Below are 20,985 nucleotides of genomic sequence, written 5' to 3'. Positions count from 1 at the left end.
TGATCCAAAGATAAGATGAAGGAAAATTAATAATAAATTTATGTGAGGCTATTTTCATATATATATGTGGGTCTTGTGTAATAGTTGCAGAAAAAAATATTAGCTGTTATTATAAGTAGTAAAATATATGACACTGTGTAACACAAAAAATAATTACGGAAAAATCGAATAGATTATGAAAGTAGACCTAAAAAAGGAGACACGTGTATGGGCAAGTTCCCCTTTTTCCTACTTTTGGAAATTTTCGGATTGGGATTCAAAAAAGTGAACCGATATGACTAATTTTTTGTGCGAATGATTCTGGATGTAATCCAAATATCTCTATGAAATTTCAAAGCTCTATTCTAATTATTGCGAAATATATCTCAAACTAGGTGGCCCGTTGTACAGGGTGAAATAACAAACAAGTTAAAAAGCAGTAAGTTCGGCCGGGCCGAATTTTGAATAGCCTCCACCATTTTTAATGAGTTTGGAAATATTCAAAAAAAATAAAATCCGTTAAAAATTGTCTTAATATCTTAAAAATACCGAATATATAGCCGCTATATTGGGGTCTATACGACGTGGACCTACATAGGCATTGTTTGTTATAAGCCATTACCATATTATAAACGGGTATAATGTAGCACCTTCCAAATACTGTATATAGGGAGGTACCGTTATATCGGAGCTATACGAAGACCTGGACCTGCATAGACAATTTTCTGTCACAGGCTGTAGCATCCATTACGAACTTCAAATACGACATCTCCAACAATTTCGGTGAGTGTTGTACTTAAAATCGTCAAAATACCGAATATAGGGAGGTACTGATATATGGGGCCTATACTAAGACTTAGACCTGCATAAAAAAATTTGTGTCACAGACTGTAGTTCCCATTTCGAACTCTAAATACGTCATTCGGTAAATAATGACGCTAAAGTCATCAAAATACCGAATATTGGTTGGTACCGTTATAAGGTGGGCTATACGAAGACGTGGACCAGCACAGACAATTCTCTGACACAGACAGAAGGGCAGACAGACGGTAATCGCTAAATCGACTTAGAATTTTACGCTGATAAAGAATATATATACTTTGTTGGGTCTGACATGACTATTTCGAGGAGTTACAAACGGAATGGCAAAAAGTTAATATACCCTCCATAGAATGGTGGAAGGAAAAAAATGTCGGAAATAGCATCAAATTTTAGAATAAGTTTAGATTTGTTCGAATTGGTCACCTTTGGCACGAATTATGGCCTTCAAACGGCCAATGAAGCCGTAACACGCTGCCCGAAAGTAGCTTTGCGGTATTTTGGCCCATTCCCGGCGAAACGCTTTCTTAGGGTGATCGACACTTTGGTATTTTTTAGTGCCAACCTTGCTTTCTAAAATATTTCAGACACAATAGTCCTAAGGATTGGTATCCGGAGAATTTGGTGGCCATTGTGCGCTAGAAATGAAGCGAGGAACCAAATTTTGTAACCATTCTTGGGGGGCGCGTGCTGAGTGCGATGGTATTGAGTCCTGTTAGAATGTTCATTGGTCTGCGGCCAAAATGTTTGCGTCCCCAAGGCTTTAATACACCCTCCAGAATATTTTCGCGATAATATTCGGAATTGGATTAATACGAGCGGAGGGCGACCATCGGCTGTTATGGCGGCCTACACCATCATCATGGCCGGCGCTTGAGTTCTGTTCCGGTGGTCAACCGAAGGTGAACATTTTCAACTGACCTCTTTGGCAACTGACCTTCTGGCAAGTAAATACGATCATTTTGTTTGTTTACAAAATGCTGGACAACAAATTTTTTCTCATCGGAGAAAACCAAATTCGGCAGTTCCCCGTTCACCACTTTCGGCCAAGCGAAGCAATTCTTTAGCTCTTTTGAGCCTATTTTTTTCTCTTGCGGTGTAAGTTCTTGCACTTTTTGGAATTTCAATGGCTTTACCACGAGCTCATTTTTCAATTTTTGCCGAATGGAATATTGTGATATGTTCAGCTTACGAGCCATTTTTCGGCCACTGCGAAGAGGGTTTCGATTAAGTCGCTTCTTTATTTTTGGCACTATTTCTGCTGATGTTGCTGTTTTCTTCCGTTCGGTTTACAAACTGCTGGATAACGAATGTTTCCTCATCGGAGAAAACCAAATTCGGCAGTTCGCCACTTTCGGCCAAGCAAAACAGTTCTTTATCTCTTTTGAGTCTATTTTCTTTCTGTTGCGATGTAAGTTCTTGCACTTTTTGTAATTTCAATGGCTTTACCCCGAGCTCATTTTTCAATATTTGCCAAATGGAATATTGCGATATGTTCAGTTCACGAGCCATTTTTCGGCCACTGCGACGAGGTTTTCGATCAGGTCGCTTCTTTACTTTTCGAACCATTTCTGCTAACGTTGCTGTTTTCTTTCGTCCACTTCCTTGACGTCGGGCTGCGCTGCCAGTGTCACGGTACGAGACACAAAAGGTTTATTCACATTTAAATGCTGGAGTGCTCTAACGATAGTCACTTGTGCTCTTCCAGCCAAATATAAAGAAATCACACTATCACGCTTGAATTCCATCACGAATAACTTTTTTCTGGAAAATTCTCACCAAATTCCTTTTGTGCGCGTGTAAATAATATAATGAGCTGTCACTGGAATAATTTTAACAGCTGTCGGACGAGTGGCTTAGAAATTACAGCAGTCTGAAATTGGTTGCAGTTTTTTCATGTCACCCTGTTTACCTGAATGCCCGGATTCCGAGGAATTTTAATCCGAAAATGTCCAAAAATGTGGAAGAGGGGGAACTTGTTCCCTCTATTTAGGTTACTTTGCAATGTAAACTTTAGAGATGCCGATACACGTGTCTTCTTTTTTAACTCTGCTTTCATAATCTGCTAGATTTCCTCATTAGTTATTAAAAAGAATATAATTTTCTATTTATGTGTTTGTTTTCTCTTTCGAGACGAGCTTAACGGCGAAACGCGTCGCATAGTGGTGAGTGTGTGATAGTGTCTATCTGGCTTTCCTTTTCACTGCAAATTTCAGATCATTAAGCTCGTCTCGAAAGAGAAAACAAACACATAAATCATAAAACATATGATCTTCGCCTTAACAAGGCAAAACTCAAAAATTCAGCCGAGCCTGGCTGTGGGATTTGAACCGCGGACCTCTGTGTGCAGCCAACTAGAAGTTGCCGTCTCTACGTTCAGAGCCATTAACCCGTCTTCCTAAAGCAGCACTAAAACAAGTGTATGCATTGGAAGCAATGTAGTTGTGGTGGACAAAAAATCCATCACTACAAAAACAAAACTTTGCTGTGAAAAAGATCTGCCAATAGAACTTGAGTCGAACCTGGAGAGTTTCTAGTGTATAATTCGCATATGCTAATTTGCAATAAGTTCGAAATATATACTACTTTCCAGAGAACGGCCCTTGTAAGCCATCATCCACACCAAATATGCCTGATGAGCCGCTTAACCAACGGCGAAACGCGTCGCATAGTGGTGAGTGTGTGATAGTGTCTATCTGGCTTTCCTTTTCACTGCAAATTTCAGATCATTAAGCTCGTCTCGAAAGAGAAAACAAACACATAAATCATAAAACATATGATCTTTGCCTTAACAAGGCAAAACTCAAAAATAATTTTCTTTCAGCCGGAAAACACGATACACCCTCCCGACATACGCAGACCGAATTATTAAATTTTTTCCACATTCCGACCTATCTCTAAGTACTTGCTTCACTGTGTTACATTTCCCTCATTTCATATTTGTTTTCCTACTTTACATCCTCCTTCGATTGAGTTTGAGTTATTTTTTCCAATATTCACCACAATTACCAAATCAAATATGCTCTCCAAAAGCCTTTCAACATCAATCTAAGATAATAGTCCTTGTAACGATATATCAAATTTCGAAAAACATCATCGAAAAAAACAGCAACAACAGCATGTCGAACATTATTGGAAGTAGTAGATGGAGAAGAAGGAGCAGAGCAAAAAAATAAATTAAATCACATGACTGCCTAACAACGAAACGAAGGAGATGATTGGACATCAACGTAAACAACATCTAACGTGTATACAGGTCTAATGTCGGGAAATCATCTACACACAGACATGTACTAATACACATATGCACACACACATGAAATGCATGTATGCAAAATATGTTGCTGTAGATGGAAAAATAAAAACAGCAAAAGAAAAATATGTTTACCAAAAATGAAAATTGTACCAATCCTCTTACATTCCAGCACTTGACATGTATGAACCCTATACAACACAACAAGTAGTTGCTGTAAACGACTTGGAGAAGAAGAAGAAGCTGGTTTCACACAGTCAGTCACACTTACGATGTGGAGCAGGGATGGGAAATCGAAGGTATCTTTTATAGACAGAATCCTATAACTGTCGTTTAAGGCGTGGATTTTTCAATTTTTTTCAAAGTACCTTTGATTTGCGGATTTTTCTGAAATATTGTTTCATTATAGGCGTGAATTTTTTAAAAATTATTTTTCCGAAGGACCTTGTTGTTTTGGAGGACCATTAGAGGCATGGATTTCTTAAAAATAATTTTTTCGAAGGGCTTGGATTTTTTAATATTTTTTCAAGAGACGTTTAAAGCCGCGGATATTTTTTTTTTTTTTTTTGAAATATTTTTTAAAGAACCTTTAGAAGCTTGGATCTTTAGAGGCGTGGATTTTTTTTAAATATTTTTGAAAGGACCTTTTTAGGCTTGGATTTTTTTAAATAAGAAGAGCCATTTTCCAAGGACCATCATAAACTTGGCTTTTTAAAAAATATGTTTTAAGGGCTATCACAAAAGTGAATTTTTGAAAATTATTTTTCTTTCAAAGACCATAATAAGTAGAGATTTTAAAAATATTTTTAAGGACCTTCAAAAACTTTGATTTTTTACAATTTTTTTTTTTAGACCATCATAGGTGGAGATTTTATCAAAATACTTTTTCAAGGACCTATAAAAACGTGGATTTTTTTTAAAATATTTGTTTCAAGGACTATTATAAGCGTGGATTTTTTTAAAATATTTTTGTAGGACCTTAAACGGCTTGGCTTTTTAAAAATATTTTTTTGAAAGACCATCATAAAAGAGGATTTTTTAAAAATATTTTATTCAAGGACCATTATTAGCGTGGATTTTTTAAAAATATTTTTGTAGGACATTAAACGGCTTGGCTTTTTTAAAAATATTTTTTTCAAGGACCATTATAAGCGTGGATTTTTTAAAAATATTTTTTTCAAGGACCATCATGAACGTGGATTTTTTAAAAATTATTTTTTTAAGGAACCATTGGAGGCGTAGATTTTTAAAAAATATTTTTTTCGAGGACCATCATGAACGTGGATTTTTTAAAAATTATTTTTTTAAAGAGCAACTGGAGGCGTGGATTTTTTAAAAATTATTTTTTTGAAAAACCATTAGAGTCGTGAATTTTTAATAAAAAAATTTCTAGAAGAACAATTGGAGTCGTAGATTTCTTAAAAAATATTTTTTTAAAGAACCATTGGAGGCGTGGATTTTTTTAGAAATTATTTTTTTAAAGAACCATTGGAGGCGTGGACTTTTTAAAAATTATTTTTTTTAAAGAACCATTGGAGGCGTGAACTTTTTATAAATTATTTTTTTAAGAATCATTGGAGGCGTGGACTTTTTATAAATTATTTTTTTAAAGAATCATTGGAGGCATGGACTTTTTAAAAATTATTTTTTTAAAGAACCATTGGAGGCGTGAACTTTTTATAAATTATTTTTTTAAAGAATCATTGGAGGCGTGGACTATTTATAAATTATTTTTTTAAAGAATCATTGGAGGCGTGGACTTTTTAAAAATTATTTTTTGAATGACCTTAGACCGTGGATTTTTAAAAATGATTTTTTGAATGACCTTATACCGTGGATTTTTAAAAATTATTTGTGGATTTAAAAAAAAAATATGCGAAAAACCATTGGAGGCGTGGATTTAAAAAAAAATCGAAAAACCATTGGAGGCGTATATTTAAAAAAGATCGAATAACCATTGTAGGCGTGGATTTGAAAAAAAAAAATCGAAAAACCATTGGAGGCGTGGATTTAAAAAAAATCGAATTACCATTGTAGGCGTGGATTTGAAAAAAAATCTAAAAACCATTAGAGGCGTGGATTTAAAAAAAAATCGAAAAACCATTGGAGTCGTGGATTTAAAAAAAATCGAAAAACCATTGGTGGCGTGGATTTAAAAAAAAAAATCGAAAAACCATTGGAGGCGTGGATTTAAAAAAAATCGAAAAACCATTGGTGGCGTGGATTTAAAAAAAAATCGAAAAACCATTGGAGGCGTGGATTTAAAAAAAATCGAAAAACCATTGTAGGCGTGGATTTAAAAAAAATCGAAAAACTATTGGTGGCGTGGATTTAAAAAAATTCGAAAGACCGCAGGCCGTGGATATTCGGTATTTTGATGATTTTAGCTACATTATTCACCGATTTTTTTAAGTTTCGCATTTGAATATTGTAATGGCTTATGACAAAAGTTAACTATGTAGATACATGTCGTCGTATATACCCTAAAATAATTTTTAAGATTTTAACGGATTTTATTGTTTTTGAGAAATGCCAAATTCGTTCGGCCCGGCCGAACTTACAGCTTTTATAATTATTTAAAAATATTTTTTAGAAGGACCTTCAAAGTCGTGAATTTCTCAAAAATATTTTTTTGAAAGACCTTTAAAGCTTAAATTTTTTTACAGGGGCATTCAAAGTCGTGGATTTTTGAAAAATCTTTTCAAAAAGACCTCAAAGGCGTATATTTTTTAAAAATATTTTTTAGAAAGGCCTTAAAGGCGTGTATTTTTTAAAAATGTATTTATGAAATGCTTCGAAGGCGTGGATTTTTTAAAAATATTTTTTGGAAAGACGTTTTTAAATATATTTTTAAAAGGACCTTTAGAGGCGTGAATTTTTTAAAAATATATTTTTAGAAAAACCTTTAAAGGCGTGGATTTTTTTAAAAATATTTTTTGGAAAGACGTTTTTAAATATATTTTTAAAAGGACCTTTAGAGGCGTGAATTTTTTAAAAATATATTTTTAGAAAAACCTTTAAAGGCGTGGATTTTTTAAAAAGATTTTTAGAAAGACCTCGCAGGCGTGGATTTTTTAAAAATATATTTAAGAAATGCGTCAAAGTCGTGGATTTTTTTAAACATATTTTTAGAAGGACCATTAAAGGCGTGGATTTTTTAAAAATATATTTTTAGAAGGACCTTTAAAGGCGTGGATTTTTTAAAAATATATTTTTTGAAGGACCCTTAAAGGCGTGGATTTTTTAAAAATATATTTTTAGAAGGACCTTTAAAGGCGTGGATTTTTTAAAAATATATTTTTTGAAGGTCCCTTAAAGGCCTGGATTTTTTAAAAATATATTTTTAGAAAGACCTTTAAAGGCGTGGATTTTTTAAAAATATATTTTTAGAAGGACCTTTAAAGGCGTGGATTTTTTAAAAATATATTTTTTGAAGGACCCTTAAAGGCCTGGATTTTTTAAAAATATATTTTTAGAAAGACCTTTAAAGGCGTGGATTTTTTAAAAATATTTTTAAAAAGACCTCAAAGTCTGGATCTAAAAAAATGCAAGGATCATCATAAATGTGGATTAAAAAAAATTAAGGACCATCATAAATGTAAATTTAAAAAAGAAATCAAGGACCATCATAAACGTGGAAATAAGAATTAAAACACTTTCTATAGGTCCTTTTCAGATCGAAAAATTTTAATAGGACTTTCACTGCAAAAACGCCTTCTAAATTATCACAAAACCTCTAAAGATTTTTATGGTGAGGACAACCAAGATCTCACCTTTCCATCCCCGGCATAACCCCTTGTATGCCCACATCTCAGCACCCAAATTGTGTTGCTACTGCCGTTGCTACTTGATCTGATTTTCAGGGGAGCGTATAATGATTGACTTACAACTACATGTTAAAAAGATTTTTAAAACTCACACACACACACACCTACACCCAGATTCAATTTCAAATACTCGTATATGGAATGAAATGTGAATTCTCCCCCTTTTCACCCACCCTTCCTCGCCTTGGATTATATGTCAATTATCAAGGAATTCCAAGGAAAATGAAGGACTTAGCCGTGTTAAGAAGTTGAAAGAGATTGGTTGAATGCTAAATGCCATTACCGGGCTTTGGCATGCTCATGGGTGGGTGGGTGTTTGTCGGAGAACCCGTAGAGCAACAAGTATTTTAAAAGGATATTTTAGAAACGTGTAAAAGTTAGTGGTAGTAGTAGTTGTTGTACTCACCTTATACCTCCCACATTTAATATTATGCGATTTTCGCCATCCATTTTGTTGCTGCTGCTGCCGTTTTTGCTGCTGCTGCTGTTGTTCTTGTAATGGCTGCTGTTGTTGTAACAAATTGAATGCACAATTTATCATTCCAATTGAAATTCAAAACGTGGGGAAAAACGTTGTGGATTTGTTTTCCCTTTTTGTTAAAGGTGAGCTGCTGCTGAGCTGGCTAAGGTTTATCGTTTGAATCGTTGTTCTCGCCTTCGTCGTCTTTTGTGTTTCTCCTTTTATGGTCGTGGCAGTTTGTATTTTGCTTCTTTTTTTTTTTTTTTTGTTCTGTTCTTGGTCTTTGGATTAGAAATCCTTTCTTTTTTGTGTTACAATTTTTTCGATTTCAATGATAGGGGATTTTGTTGTTGCCGATGTTGTTGTTGGGTGTAGCTTTGATAAAATTCCTGGGAAACATCAAGGCTAATCTATCGAAGTCCATACATCTTTGTTAGGCACACATATCTCCACAGAAAAGAAAAGTCCCCCAAAAAAAGAAAACCTCGAAGCAAAGGTATGCCTGCCTATGCCTATTCGTGTGTGTGTGTAAATATGTTTGTATGTGTGTGTGTTAGGCCTTGTATACTCAAATTAACAGCTCATTTCTTCCACTTTTTTTTGGAAGGTACAAAGCAGGGGGCTTAGTGATAGCATTGTTTATGTTACGGATGCTGAAATAATGGCGCTGATGGCGGTGTTGATGGCATTTACGCTTCGCTCTGATGCCAGTCGAACTAAACCAAACCGAGCCAACCAACCAACCAGCCAGCCCGTCATTCATCCAACCACCATTGTTTTGTTGTTATTTTATTCCTCTGCTCTTGTTTTTGTTGTTGATGTTATATGTTTTATTCAATGGCATTTGTCATTTTGTTAAAGCTTAGTTCAGCTCAGTTTTCTTCTCGTAGCGATTGTTGTTGTTGTTGTTATTGTTGCCTTGTTAAATGGCTTAATTGCACTTAAGTTGCCACTGAATGAATGACATTAATTAGTTAATACCCGTCGCACTCTTCTTAAAACTCAACTCAACAACGACAATAACCAGCGGCAGCGTTAACATTACCCGCCAACAACAAAAGACCGACAACCTAAGGCTGGCAAAACCTAAAGGGCCAACAACATTTCAACAACAAACGCCAACGAGCAACTTTTTTTTTTTTGTTTTATTTGGTTTTGTTGTTTTATTTTCCCATCCGTGTGAGAGAATGAAAACACGTTTTTAATAATGAAAGGACTTTTAATTTGTTACTCTTATCGCCGTACAGCTACAGCTACTCACTCATCGCTTACATGTTTGTGTGGGTGTATGTGGGGAGGACATATGTGTGTGTGTGTGTGTGTTTGGTTGGAGGGGGCAAAGGAGGTAATGCTTTTAGCAATGACACTTGAAACAGAGATGCCATGTCTGGTGATGGTTTCACAGGAAAACTTAATGTAAAAAGATTGACATATTTTAGTATCTTAAGTTCGAAGGGGCAAACTTTTTTAGGTAAAACGGGTCAAATCGGCTACTCTCAAAATCCCTAGAATTTGGAAGTTTCCTAAAATTGGGATGAATAACGCCCAGACGAAACGTTTGAGGCTAGAATCTTGAGGGTCACTCTTGGTTCGAAGGGGTCGGATAAGGCTGGGTTTTTGCAAATTCGTGCTAGAACGGTACGAAAAGTAAAAGTAAAAGGTACTAAAAACAGGGTGAGATAAAAAAAATGCAACAAGGTCAAACGCCGTTGAATGAATGCAAAAAATGTCGGAAATAGCATGAAAGTTTAGAATAAGTTTAGATTTGTTCGAATTGGTCACCTTTGACATGAATTGAATTATGGCCTTCAAAATGCTGCTCTGCGATATTTTGGTCCATTCCCGGCGAAGCGCTTGCTTGAGGTGATCAACACTTTAATATTTTTTAGTGCCAACCTTGCTTCCAAAATACTCCAGCCATTGTGCGCTGGAAATGAAGCGAGGAACCTCATTTTATAGCCATTCTTAGGTGGCGCGTGCTGAGTCCTGATGGAATGTTAATACACCCTCCCTTTAATACACCCTCCAGAATATTTTCGCGATAATATTCGGCATTTATTCTGATGCCACGGTCGATTAATAAGAGCGGAGAGCAACCATTGGTTGTTATGGCGGCCCACACCATCATCATGGCCGGCGCTTGAGTCCTGGTGACCAACAGAAGGTGCACATTTTCAGCTGACCTCTTTGGCAAGTAATCACAATCATTTTGTTTGTTTACAAAATCCTGGACAACGAATTTTTCTCATCGAAGAAAAACAAATTCGGCAGTTCCCCGTTCACCACCTTCGGCCAAGCGAAGCAACTCTTTAGCACTTTTGAGTCTATTTTTTCTGTTGCGGTGTAAGTTCTTGCACTTTTTGGAATTTCAATGGCTTTACCACGAGCTCATTTTTCAATATTTGCCGAATGAAATATTGCTCAGGAGCCATTTTTCGGCCACTGCGACGCGGGTTTCGATCAAGTCGCTTCTTTACTTTTCGAACCATTTCTGCTGATGTTGCTTTTTTCTTCCGTCCACGTCCTTGACGTCGGGCTACGCTACCAGTATCAGGGTAACGAGCGATGGTACGAGACACAAACGATTTATTCACATATAAATGCTGGAGTGCACTAACGATAGCCAAATAGCTATCACGCTTGTATTCCATCACGAATAACTTTTTTTCTGAAAAATTTTCACCAAAATGCTTTTGTAATGAGCTGTCACTGAAATAATTTTAGCAGCTGTCGGACAAGTGGCTTAGAAATGGCAGCAGTCTGAAGTTGGTTGCAGTTTTTTCATCTCACCCTGTATGGCACCCTTGGTATTTGACGAAACAGTAGAGCTAGAACTCTTAGATTTGGAATGAGGGTCATTAATGGAGTGTATGATGATGAGTACTAAAAGGTTTTTGGAAATTTGCACCATAAGTGTACGAAAAGTACTAAAATTTACAACATTTGGTATTATTTCGTATCATGTGAACGCTTAGAGCTAAAAACTGGAAATTCAGAATGGAACTTAAGGTTGAGGAGTAGAAACGATGTAAGGAGGCAGTTTTGCAGGTGCGTGCTTATGTATACGAAAAATAGTAAACGTACTAAATTTAGTACAATTTGAATTTAGAGGAACATATGAAACTGGAATTCAGTATTTTCAAATTAACATTATTGGTGGAATGTATACGAAATATATACTTATGTGCACGAAGAGTACCAAGTGGTACTAAATTTGGTTCAATTTTAATTTGGGTGCCATAGAGCTGAAATTTTGAAATCTAAAAACAAGATTACTATTGCATTCTCGGACTTAGGAATGTAGGCAGTTTTGGAAATTCGTACTTATGTGTACTAAATGGTACTAAATTTTGTACAATTTAAAATTTGGGTAGAACGAATGAAATGTAATCCTGAAATTTGGAAATATGATTCAATTGGACTATATGTAGTTATGAAATATTGTACTTAAGTGTACTAAACCGTACTAAATTTAGTACAATTTGGTTAAGGGTTGACGGATGAAGCTGGAATTTAAACATTTTGTTGTAAAGAGGTGGTTTTGAAAATGTGTAGTACAAGTGCACGAAAGTACCAAATAGTACCATATTTGGTACAAATTTGGTATTGGGTGAACATATAGTGCTTGAAATATGAAATTTTGTTATAGGGTTGCTCTTCATGTGTAGCCCGGACATATGGAGGTGGTTTCGAATATGTGTACTACAATTGTACGAAAAATACTAAATGGTAATTTTTTGGAAATTAGAAGAAGGGAAATGGATAATATTCTGAAATTTGATATTTTGATAACTGCTAGTATTTGAGGTTGGGGATTGGAGGTAATTTTGAAATGTGTACTATGATTGTACGATACGGATAAATGCACGAAAAGTACTAAACAGTACTATATTTGGTACAAATTGGTAATGGGTGAACAGATTGTGTATGAAGTCTAAAATTAGTCTTCATTTGTAGCCTGGATATATGGAGGCGGTTTCGGAAATTTTTATTATAATTGTTCGGAAAGTACTAAGTAGTGCTAAATTTGGTACTGGATGAATGTATAGGGCTGGAATCTTCAAATTTGAAGATTGGAATTGGGATATGGAGGTGGGGGGAATATGTACTATATTTGTACGCTAGATCGTCTTAGAATTCTACGCTTTTATGAATATTTCGAGGAGTTACAAACGGAATGACAAAGATAATATACCCTCCATAGAATGGTGGAGGGTATAAAAATTAAATTCGACATATGAAGATTTGATTTTAAAACAATAGTTTTAAAATTTTTAGAACTGTTGGAACGAATTTAATATTTTAAGGTGTTTTTTTTCGCTGCCGAAGTAGCAGGCATTTGCTGGTCTATCTCTGAAAACCACTGAAAATATTTCCAAATATTTCCTTCTAAACAAAATACACTGTTTTGTATTTTAATCTAGATGATCTATATTTCCATGTCATGCTATTTCCTTGCCCCAAAAAAAAGTTTGGCATCTCTTCGGCACTTACTTGGAGACAATACATCCAAAAACCCGTGACGCTCAAACACACACACACACATGTGGAACATGGCAAATGTTATTATATTCGCTCTCATTATCTAGCCTGGTCGTAAAAAATATAAAACTATAAAATATGGAGAGAGCTTGGTTCGAAACGAAGGGGTTGAGTAGTTGACTTTATTTTCCAAAAGGGGGATTATTTCTCATTTCCGGAACATCATAATGTATGCATACACACGTATGTGTGTGCCAGGACGTGTGGCTGTGTACGTGAGCGTAAAAAAAGAGTTCCTATTGCTTTTTTCCTTTGTTGTTGGTGTTCTCGTTGTTGTTCTGGACTAAATGAGTGAGTGTGAACATAGTTCGTGTTGCGTGCGTGCCTTGAGTTTTAGACTAGAAAACTGTTAATTGGTTAGCAACATGTTAATAAAATGTCTGTCTGGCTAATAAAATAAGGAAACCGAGACAAGAATAACATACGCGGCTGTCTAGCCAAAAGGATATTAGGTATTGACAGGACAAGACAGGATGGATGGATGAAAAAAAGAAAGACAAGAAAAACCCAAGAAAGCAACCCCACCATATTTATAGATATTCCCTTGCGGCAACAATAATAACAAGAGCAAGAACAACGGTATTGTTGTAATTTGTTGTTGTTTTTTTATTTTTCGTTTTGTTGCTGGTGTGTGAATTTAAACATGTGTGTACAGAGGCGAGAGAGAGAGAGAGTGAGTGAGAATCAGAACGGAAAGTGGCCATCCAAGTGGCCACTATTGACTTATTAATGGCGGGGTTCAACAGAGATTGAAAATTTGAAGGAATGTTGTTGGGAACATGCGTCTGACGGCTGACTGACGTTCTTGGGTTCGCTTGTTGGTTTTTGTTTTGTTTTGTTTGCATGTTGTCTAAGTCAACAGGACGACGACAACAAAACGGTTGAGATATTGACACCAAGTGCTGGTCCAACAACACTTGCCCCATTGGGCGCCAACAACCAACACAGCCAACCATAGCATTGACATCAAACAAACATTTACATTGTAAAACTTTGTGGTTGTATGCCTTAACTGCTGCACGTTGAGGCGCACACACATACACACACAGGGAGGCACATAAACTGCACTATACCCGCCTGGCATGGCTTGGTTTACCATTCAATTTCACGACAACGAAGGACCACGATAACGACTGAAACATGGTTAGGCGACAATATTTCATGTTTTATATTATTACTTACACACAGACACACACACACTCACACACATTAACTAACTCACACTCTTTCGCTCACTCACGTACCCAGTTATCTATTAACAGAGCAATGGTCGGTGTCTATATCCTTTGTGCTTTTCATGCCAGCCAGCCAGCCCCTCTGCCTTCGTCATTGAGTTCGCAATGTGATGGTGGGGAGCAGACCAAACCACCGTATCCAAAAAAAAAACTCCCAAAATGATTTTTTCGCTTCTCACAAATGTAATTAAATTAAATTCAAACTTTTTTGTTGCTCTTTTCTTTACTTTTTCAACCTCAGCCTCCTGCGGGGAATAGTTGTGGCATCTGGCCATAACAACACATTATATTTGTTCTTATTAGTAACTTGAATGGCCTACTCCTCCTCCGTTTTCCGTTAAGTTATGGCCATTAAGATTTTGTTTTCTTTGTTTTTTTTTTTTTATTATTTAATGTCCTTTTTTGCACAACTTCTTTGCTAAACGCTCTTTGTTTGATTTTCTTTTTTTTTGTTCTGCTGTTGATTACTATCACTTAATACCACACATTTTCGTTCGAGAGCCTCTTGTTTTTCGGACGCGCCGTCAGATTTTGTGCTCTGTAGCAAACAGCAGCAAGCCCCACGAAAGACTGAAGTTAGCATCCATCCAACCATCCAGCATCAGTGTTGGGACTCGGCTGCTCATAAAGCTTTCGGAAAGAGTAAAGAGCTTTTCCCCAAAAAGTGTTTTGCCTTTAGATTATTTAACACAGACATTTGTTGATTCGTGGTGAATAGGGGAAATTCACCACATTTGGCCGTTATATTTTGAAACGGACAAATGGTAAATTATAGGCAATATGGATTAAATTTCAAAATAAATAAAATTGGGAGGTACAGTGAGAAAAAAATCAAATCGCAGTCCAAAATCAGGAAAATTTTCAAACAGGGTTTGAACCCGTAATGACAAAGTAGGGCACAAAAGTATTTTAGAACTACGCGTTATAGGTTGTTCTAAATCAAGGCCAGGAATAGAGTCGCACATTTATGATATATTTTGTAGCTCTATGATTCCATGGTTTTCATATAGAAATATATGTTTTCAATACCAACAAGTAAAAAAGCAGTAAGTTCGAGCCGAACTTTGAATACCCTCCACCATTTGGAACTAATTTAGAAAATTTCCAAAATATAACATTCTCTAAAAATTCTGTTAAAATCTTAAAAATACCAAATATTGTCGCTATATTGAGGTCTATACGAAAAAGTGGATCTGCACAGGCAACTTATGTAATAAGCCATTATAATATTCAAATACGAAAATTGAAAAAAATTTGAACAATGTGAATAATTTCGCTAAAATCATAAAAATACCGAATATATGGATGTACTATTATATGGGGGTTATGCCAAAGCGTAGACCTGCTCGTACAATTCTCTGTTATAGGATGTAGTATCCATTACGAACTTTAAATACCAAATTTGAATAACGAAGACGTGGACCTGCACAGACAATTTTCTGTCATAGGCTGTAACATCCATAACGAACTGCAAATATCAAATTTGAAACAATTCCAGTGAATACAGTCCCTAAAATCATCAAAATAGCGAATATCGGAAGGTACCCTTATATGGGGCTATACGAAGACATGGACCTGCTCGGACAATTTTCACATAAAGGCTAGAGCATTTATTACGAACTTCAAATACCAAATTTGAAACAATTCCGGTGAATAATGTCGCTAAAATCATCGAAATACCCAATATAAAGAGGTGCCGTGTTATAGGGTGCTATACGAAAACGTAGACCTGCACAGACAATTTTCTGTCATAGGCTGAAGTATCCATTACGAACTTCAAATACCAAATCTGAAACAATTTTGATGAATATTGTCGCTAAAATCATCAAAATACCGAATGTAGGGAGGTACAGGGTGAGATAAAAAAGCTGCAACAAAGTCAAACGCCACAATTTTTGCATTTTTTTTTTTAATTTTATTGAATAAGAACAAAAAAGGTCGGAAAAAGCGTCAAATTTTAGAATAAGTTTAGATTTATTCGAATTGGTCACCTTTGACAAGAATTATGACCTTCAAACCCCCAAACCGTCACACGCAGCACGAATATTGCTCTGCGGTATTTTGGCCCATTCCCGGCGAAGCGCTTGCTTGGGGTGATCGATACTTTAGTATTTTTTAGTACCAACCTTGCTTTCCAAAGTACTCCAGACACAATAGTCCAACGGATTAGTAGCCGGAGATTTTAGGGGCCATTGTGCGCTGGAAATAAAGCGAGGAACCTCATTTTGTAACCATTCTTCGGTGGAGCGTGCTGAGTGCGATGGTGCTGAGTCCTGTTGTAATGTCCAAGGTCTGCGCCCAAAATGTTTGCATGCCTAAGGCTTAAATACGCCCTCTGGAATATTTTCGGAATAATGTTCGGCATTTATTGTGATGCTATGTCGATATTAAAACGAGCGGAGAGCGACTATCGGCTGTTATGGCGGCCTACACCATCACCATGGCCGGCGCTTGAGTTCTAGTGGCAAGTAAACACGATCATTTAGTTTACAAACTGCTGAATAACTTTCGGCCTAGCGAAGCAACTCTTTAGCTCTTTTGAGTCTATTATCTTTCTGTTGCGGTATAAGTTCTTGTGTTTTTGAAATTTCAATGGCTTTACCTGGAGCTCATTTTTCAATATTTGCCGAATGGAATATTGCGATATGTTCAGCTCACGAGCCCTTTTTCGGCCGCTGCGACGCGGGTTTCGATCAAGTCGCTTCTTTACATTTCGAACCATTCCTGCTGATGTTGCTGTTTTCTTCGGTTCCCTTCGTTGACGTCGGGCTACGCTACCAGTATCACGGTAACGAGCGATGGTACGAGACATAAAAGATTTATTCACATCTAAATGGTGGAGTGCTCTAATGATAGCCACTTGTGGTTTTTCAGCCAAATATAAAGAAATCACACTATCGTGCTTGAATTCCATCACGAATAAATTTTTTTTCTGAAATATTATCACCAAAATAATTTTGTCCGCTTGTAAACAACATTATGAGCTGTTACTGGAATAATTTTAATTTAGAAATGACAGCAGTCAGAAGTTGGTTGCAGTTTTTTCATCTCACCCTGTATAGTTTTATGGGGGTTATACCTAAACGTGGACCTATATGGCCTATTTTCAATACCAAAAGTCCTGCAGACCAAACACACATTTGAGTAAAATTTTATCAACCCACTTAATTTCCTTCGCAAGCTTGAGTGATTTGCACAGACGGACGGACGTCACTAAATCGACATAAAAATGTATGCTGATCAAGAATATATATACTTTGTGGGATCTAAAATGCATATTTCGAGGTGTTACGAACGGAATGACAAACTTAATATACCCTCCATACTATGGTGGAGGGTATAAAAATTTAATATAATCAACCTTTATTCTAGTATTTGATATTTTGTTTCAACCGAAATTTTCTAAATTCACACATTAAAATTAATTTCGATCGAAATCGATTTCAATACCCAGTGAGAGCATTTGACCATAGTATTTACAAGAATATTACGGCATTTACGTTCACGGACGTGTGACTGTTGCCTGCGTTACGTTAGCCACTAATCTCTGCTCAACACATCAGGCGTTATTACACTACTTTTGTACATTAAAAAAACCGTGTGGCCAGATAACATTTAAATTGCATTGCTGTTATCAATACAAATGTATTTCAACGATAAAGCTATTTTTAAAATCAAAACATCATAAAAATTGTTTTGAAAACATCTGCTAGTTAATGTATAAGTTACAAGAGCAGGCATAATATTTGCAACAAATACAATTACTTTCCAGGTAAGTCATGGACTAAAATATTCAATTCCTACTGTAAGGCGTTAACGAATTAGGGCTGGAAACTAGATCATTTTCAAGACCACGAAAAAACCCCTGTCAAAGAAGCCAAAAGGGGGCATTTTTAATATAACAATTTAAAAAGCATTAGTTGGTTTTGCCGACAGATCGATACTATAAGACAATGTTTCGACTTCTGTTATGATTATTGAAATTGTTGACCCTCTATGGTGTAGGTTCCGAAGGAATGGGCCAATATTGTACATTCCGTATCGGACCTAAATAAGTATGATATAAATATTGTGACGTGCTGGGTTTGGATTATATTGGTTACTTCCTTCACTTTATAGAATTTTTCGAAAATGTTAAAATGTGCGTGAGGTACCCGATTTAGTAGACCGAAATATTCCATTTTCATACTTCATATAATCAATATAAAAATATTAGTATGGCAATATTACAAGAAAATCGAACATTTATATCCAATTTTATGCGAAATCATAAATTCCATATTCATCTCAGTTTTCTGGTTGAGAGAAATATTTTGATATAGCAAATTGTAAAGAATTTCTGACTTCGTTCGCAAGTTATTACAGATAAAAGTATTGAATTGTAGCTGAGGTACCAGAAGGGGTTGGCAGATATATATCATCTTCACTACAGATCTTGCGTCCGCAAAAATGTTCTTATGTGTGAAATTTGAGGAGAGTTGGATGCTTATTTCGTTTTCTTTGAGCCTTTTTTTCAAAATCTTGAGCCCTTACCAGAAGCAATGGTCCGACCTCTAAATAACAGATCTTGTGTTGATGGAAATATTGAGATGTACCAATTATGTTGGATTGGAGGTGCCAGAAGGAGTGGACCGATATATCCCATCTTCACAGCAGTTCTTGTGTTAGTAGAAATAGTGTGATGGGTTAAATATTAAGAAAATCGGATGCTTATTTCGGGTTATTTGATCGACCTTTGTGGGGGAGGTAGCAGCAGGAATGGACCGATATATTCTATCTTCACACAAGACTTTGGGTTAAAAAAAATATTGTGATGTGTGTAATTTAAAGACAATCGGACACATACGTCACATTTAATAAGAGTTATACTTATTTAAAATGTTAACCCCTTTGTGGGGAGGTAACTCATGGAGTTGTCCAATATTGTCCATTTTCGCACCTGATTCAAAAATTAGGATTTGCAAAGTTGGAGCAAAATCGGATTATCATTTCTCTTTTTGGGCAGTAAAATATTGTTTTTGAAAATGATGACATTTTGTGGGGGAGATACCAGAAGGAGACCGAACTCGATCAAAGTTTGATAATAATATTACGATGCTCCAAGTTTGGACCAAATCGGATACTCCCTTCGAGAGTTATCGTGCGCACCAGCCAGACAGACAGACGGACGGACATCGCTAGATTGACTCCAAATGTCCTGAAACGGATTTAGTCCAATGATACCTAGGGTCTAAAGCCTAGGTGTGAGTACGTTTTGGCCGTATCAAATTATATAAACCCTCTGTAGTCATTTGGCTGAGGGTATAAAAATTACCAAATATTTCTTTAAAATTCTATTCTTTATTAATAAAAGAGGGGTATAACAATATTTTCTTTAAAACAACAAGTATTTAAAAAAGGTAGTGTAATAATTTCCTACTAGAAATCTACCAAAAATGAAAATTATAAATATTTGAAATGGAAATTGTAAACCATAAACAATATTGTATATATTTTACCACAGAACTCAAAGTGTACGAACATTTCGAAGGAGGATATTTTAATTTAAGTGAAAAAATATTTTTAAGCATTAGTACATGACATTTTCCAGATCCAAATGGAAAGTAGAGAGGCCCACCTGTATGGATTATAATTTCAGATTTACCTTTAAAACAAGTAAAGCAGGTTGACTTGTATTAAATAAGCAAAGCATTTGTTTTGAATAACAAAATAAACCGCGAAAAAATAATGAAAGGTCAACACATATTTTTTAAAGTATATTCTATATATCCTTAATGATCTATTTCATCACAAAAGGTTTTAAATTCGTCCATAAATGCATTGTCGTAAGAATTTTTGTTACAACTGATTCAGATGTGTAAACAACTTCCGTGTAATTGAAAAGGATACATAAACATACACAAGTAAATTTGACATCTGAAGCCAAACAAATGAAAAAACAAAAATCAATAGGTAGCAGTACCCTACTTTCATTTCATTGTACCATGCCCCAGATCCATGTCCGTAATGTGGCGTTTCCAGTGCACTTGATTCGCTCTCTATTCGTTGTTTGACCCTTAACTATGAAAAAACTACCTAATTCTTCACACAAAATTTCCTGAGCGAACACTCATATTGTTCAAATCAAATCACTCTCAGAACAACGAAAAAATATGTCCCATCCCTAACAAATGAGAGCATTTATCGAAAAAATAAATTATGACATTTAAAAATTAAAAATAGAAAAATTTGATGAAATTTTAAAAATTTTCGGGAAGACTGAAAATTATGAATGAAAACTACAATGTTGAATGGCGTATGTACATTTAAACGAAAGTAAATTTTGTTTTCTCTCTCATTCGAGGTACGCATTTTGTCCACGAGTTAAAATTTTCACAGAAAACGCAAACAAAAAAGGCAACATTTTCAAAATGTTTCTATCGGCAGAAAAAAATGTTTGACAAGTGTCTCTCCAGCAGAATTTAAAAATGGAAAACCACAAAAATGTGTTCAAAATGTCAACATTTACACAAAAAGTTGAAATCGTGAATGAAAATTGTAAAATTAATGATATAATAAATCTTTGGGAGTAAAACAATAATTTCTTCTATTCATATTAGTGAGAATTTCATGTATTTTCGTATAAATTCCCATTAAAATCAACAAACAAAATTCTTGAAAAAAGGAATTTTTTTACTATGAATTACGAATCGTGCCGTATGAACGGGTTAATTCGTGTACCTAATTCTGAGAGCGAACAACGTTGTTCGGTTTCCAATGGAAACATGCTATTAAATATGAACATTCATATTCAAACTTCCGTTCCCAATCTATTTTTTCAATTGCCACATCTTCTCTGCTAGTTCGATAGCAAAGTAGCTGCGTAGTAAA

At 35.5% G+C, this 20,985-nt stretch overlaps 1 protein-coding gene across 6 annotated transcripts in view; it reads right to left on the bottom strand.

Annotated features, from left to right (window-relative positions):
* Window positions 1-14,668, bottom strand: part of LOC101892228 (potassium voltage-gated channel protein Shaw) — an 82,777-nt gene extending 68,109 nt beyond the window's left edge. For 4 of the 6 annotated variants that reach the window (XM_011295546.3, XM_059122632.1, XM_059122633.1 and 1 more), the window contains exon 1: window positions 8,285-9,475. In XM_011295546.3, coding sequence (XP_011293848.1) covers window positions 8,285-8,328 — 44 coding nt within the window. In that variant the 5' untranslated portion in view covers window positions 8,329-9,475. Of the gene's footprint in view, window positions 1-8,284; window positions 9,476-14,342 lie in introns of those variants that run through there. The other 2 variants (XM_020037922.2, XM_059122631.1) reach the window with 2 other exon arrangements.
* Window positions 14,669-20,985: the final 6,317 nt, after the last annotated feature.

The sequence above is a fragment of the Musca domestica genome, unplaced genomic scaffold (genome assembly GCF_030504385.1).
Source record: "Musca domestica strain aabys unplaced genomic scaffold, Musca_domestica.polishedcontigs.V.1.1 209, whole genome shotgun sequence".
Classification (NCBI taxonomy): Eukaryota; Metazoa; Arthropoda; class Insecta; order Diptera; family Muscidae; genus Musca; species Musca domestica.
The sequence above is the reverse complement of the archived record's forward strand: the minus strand, read 5'-3'. Positions and strand labels throughout refer to the sequence as shown.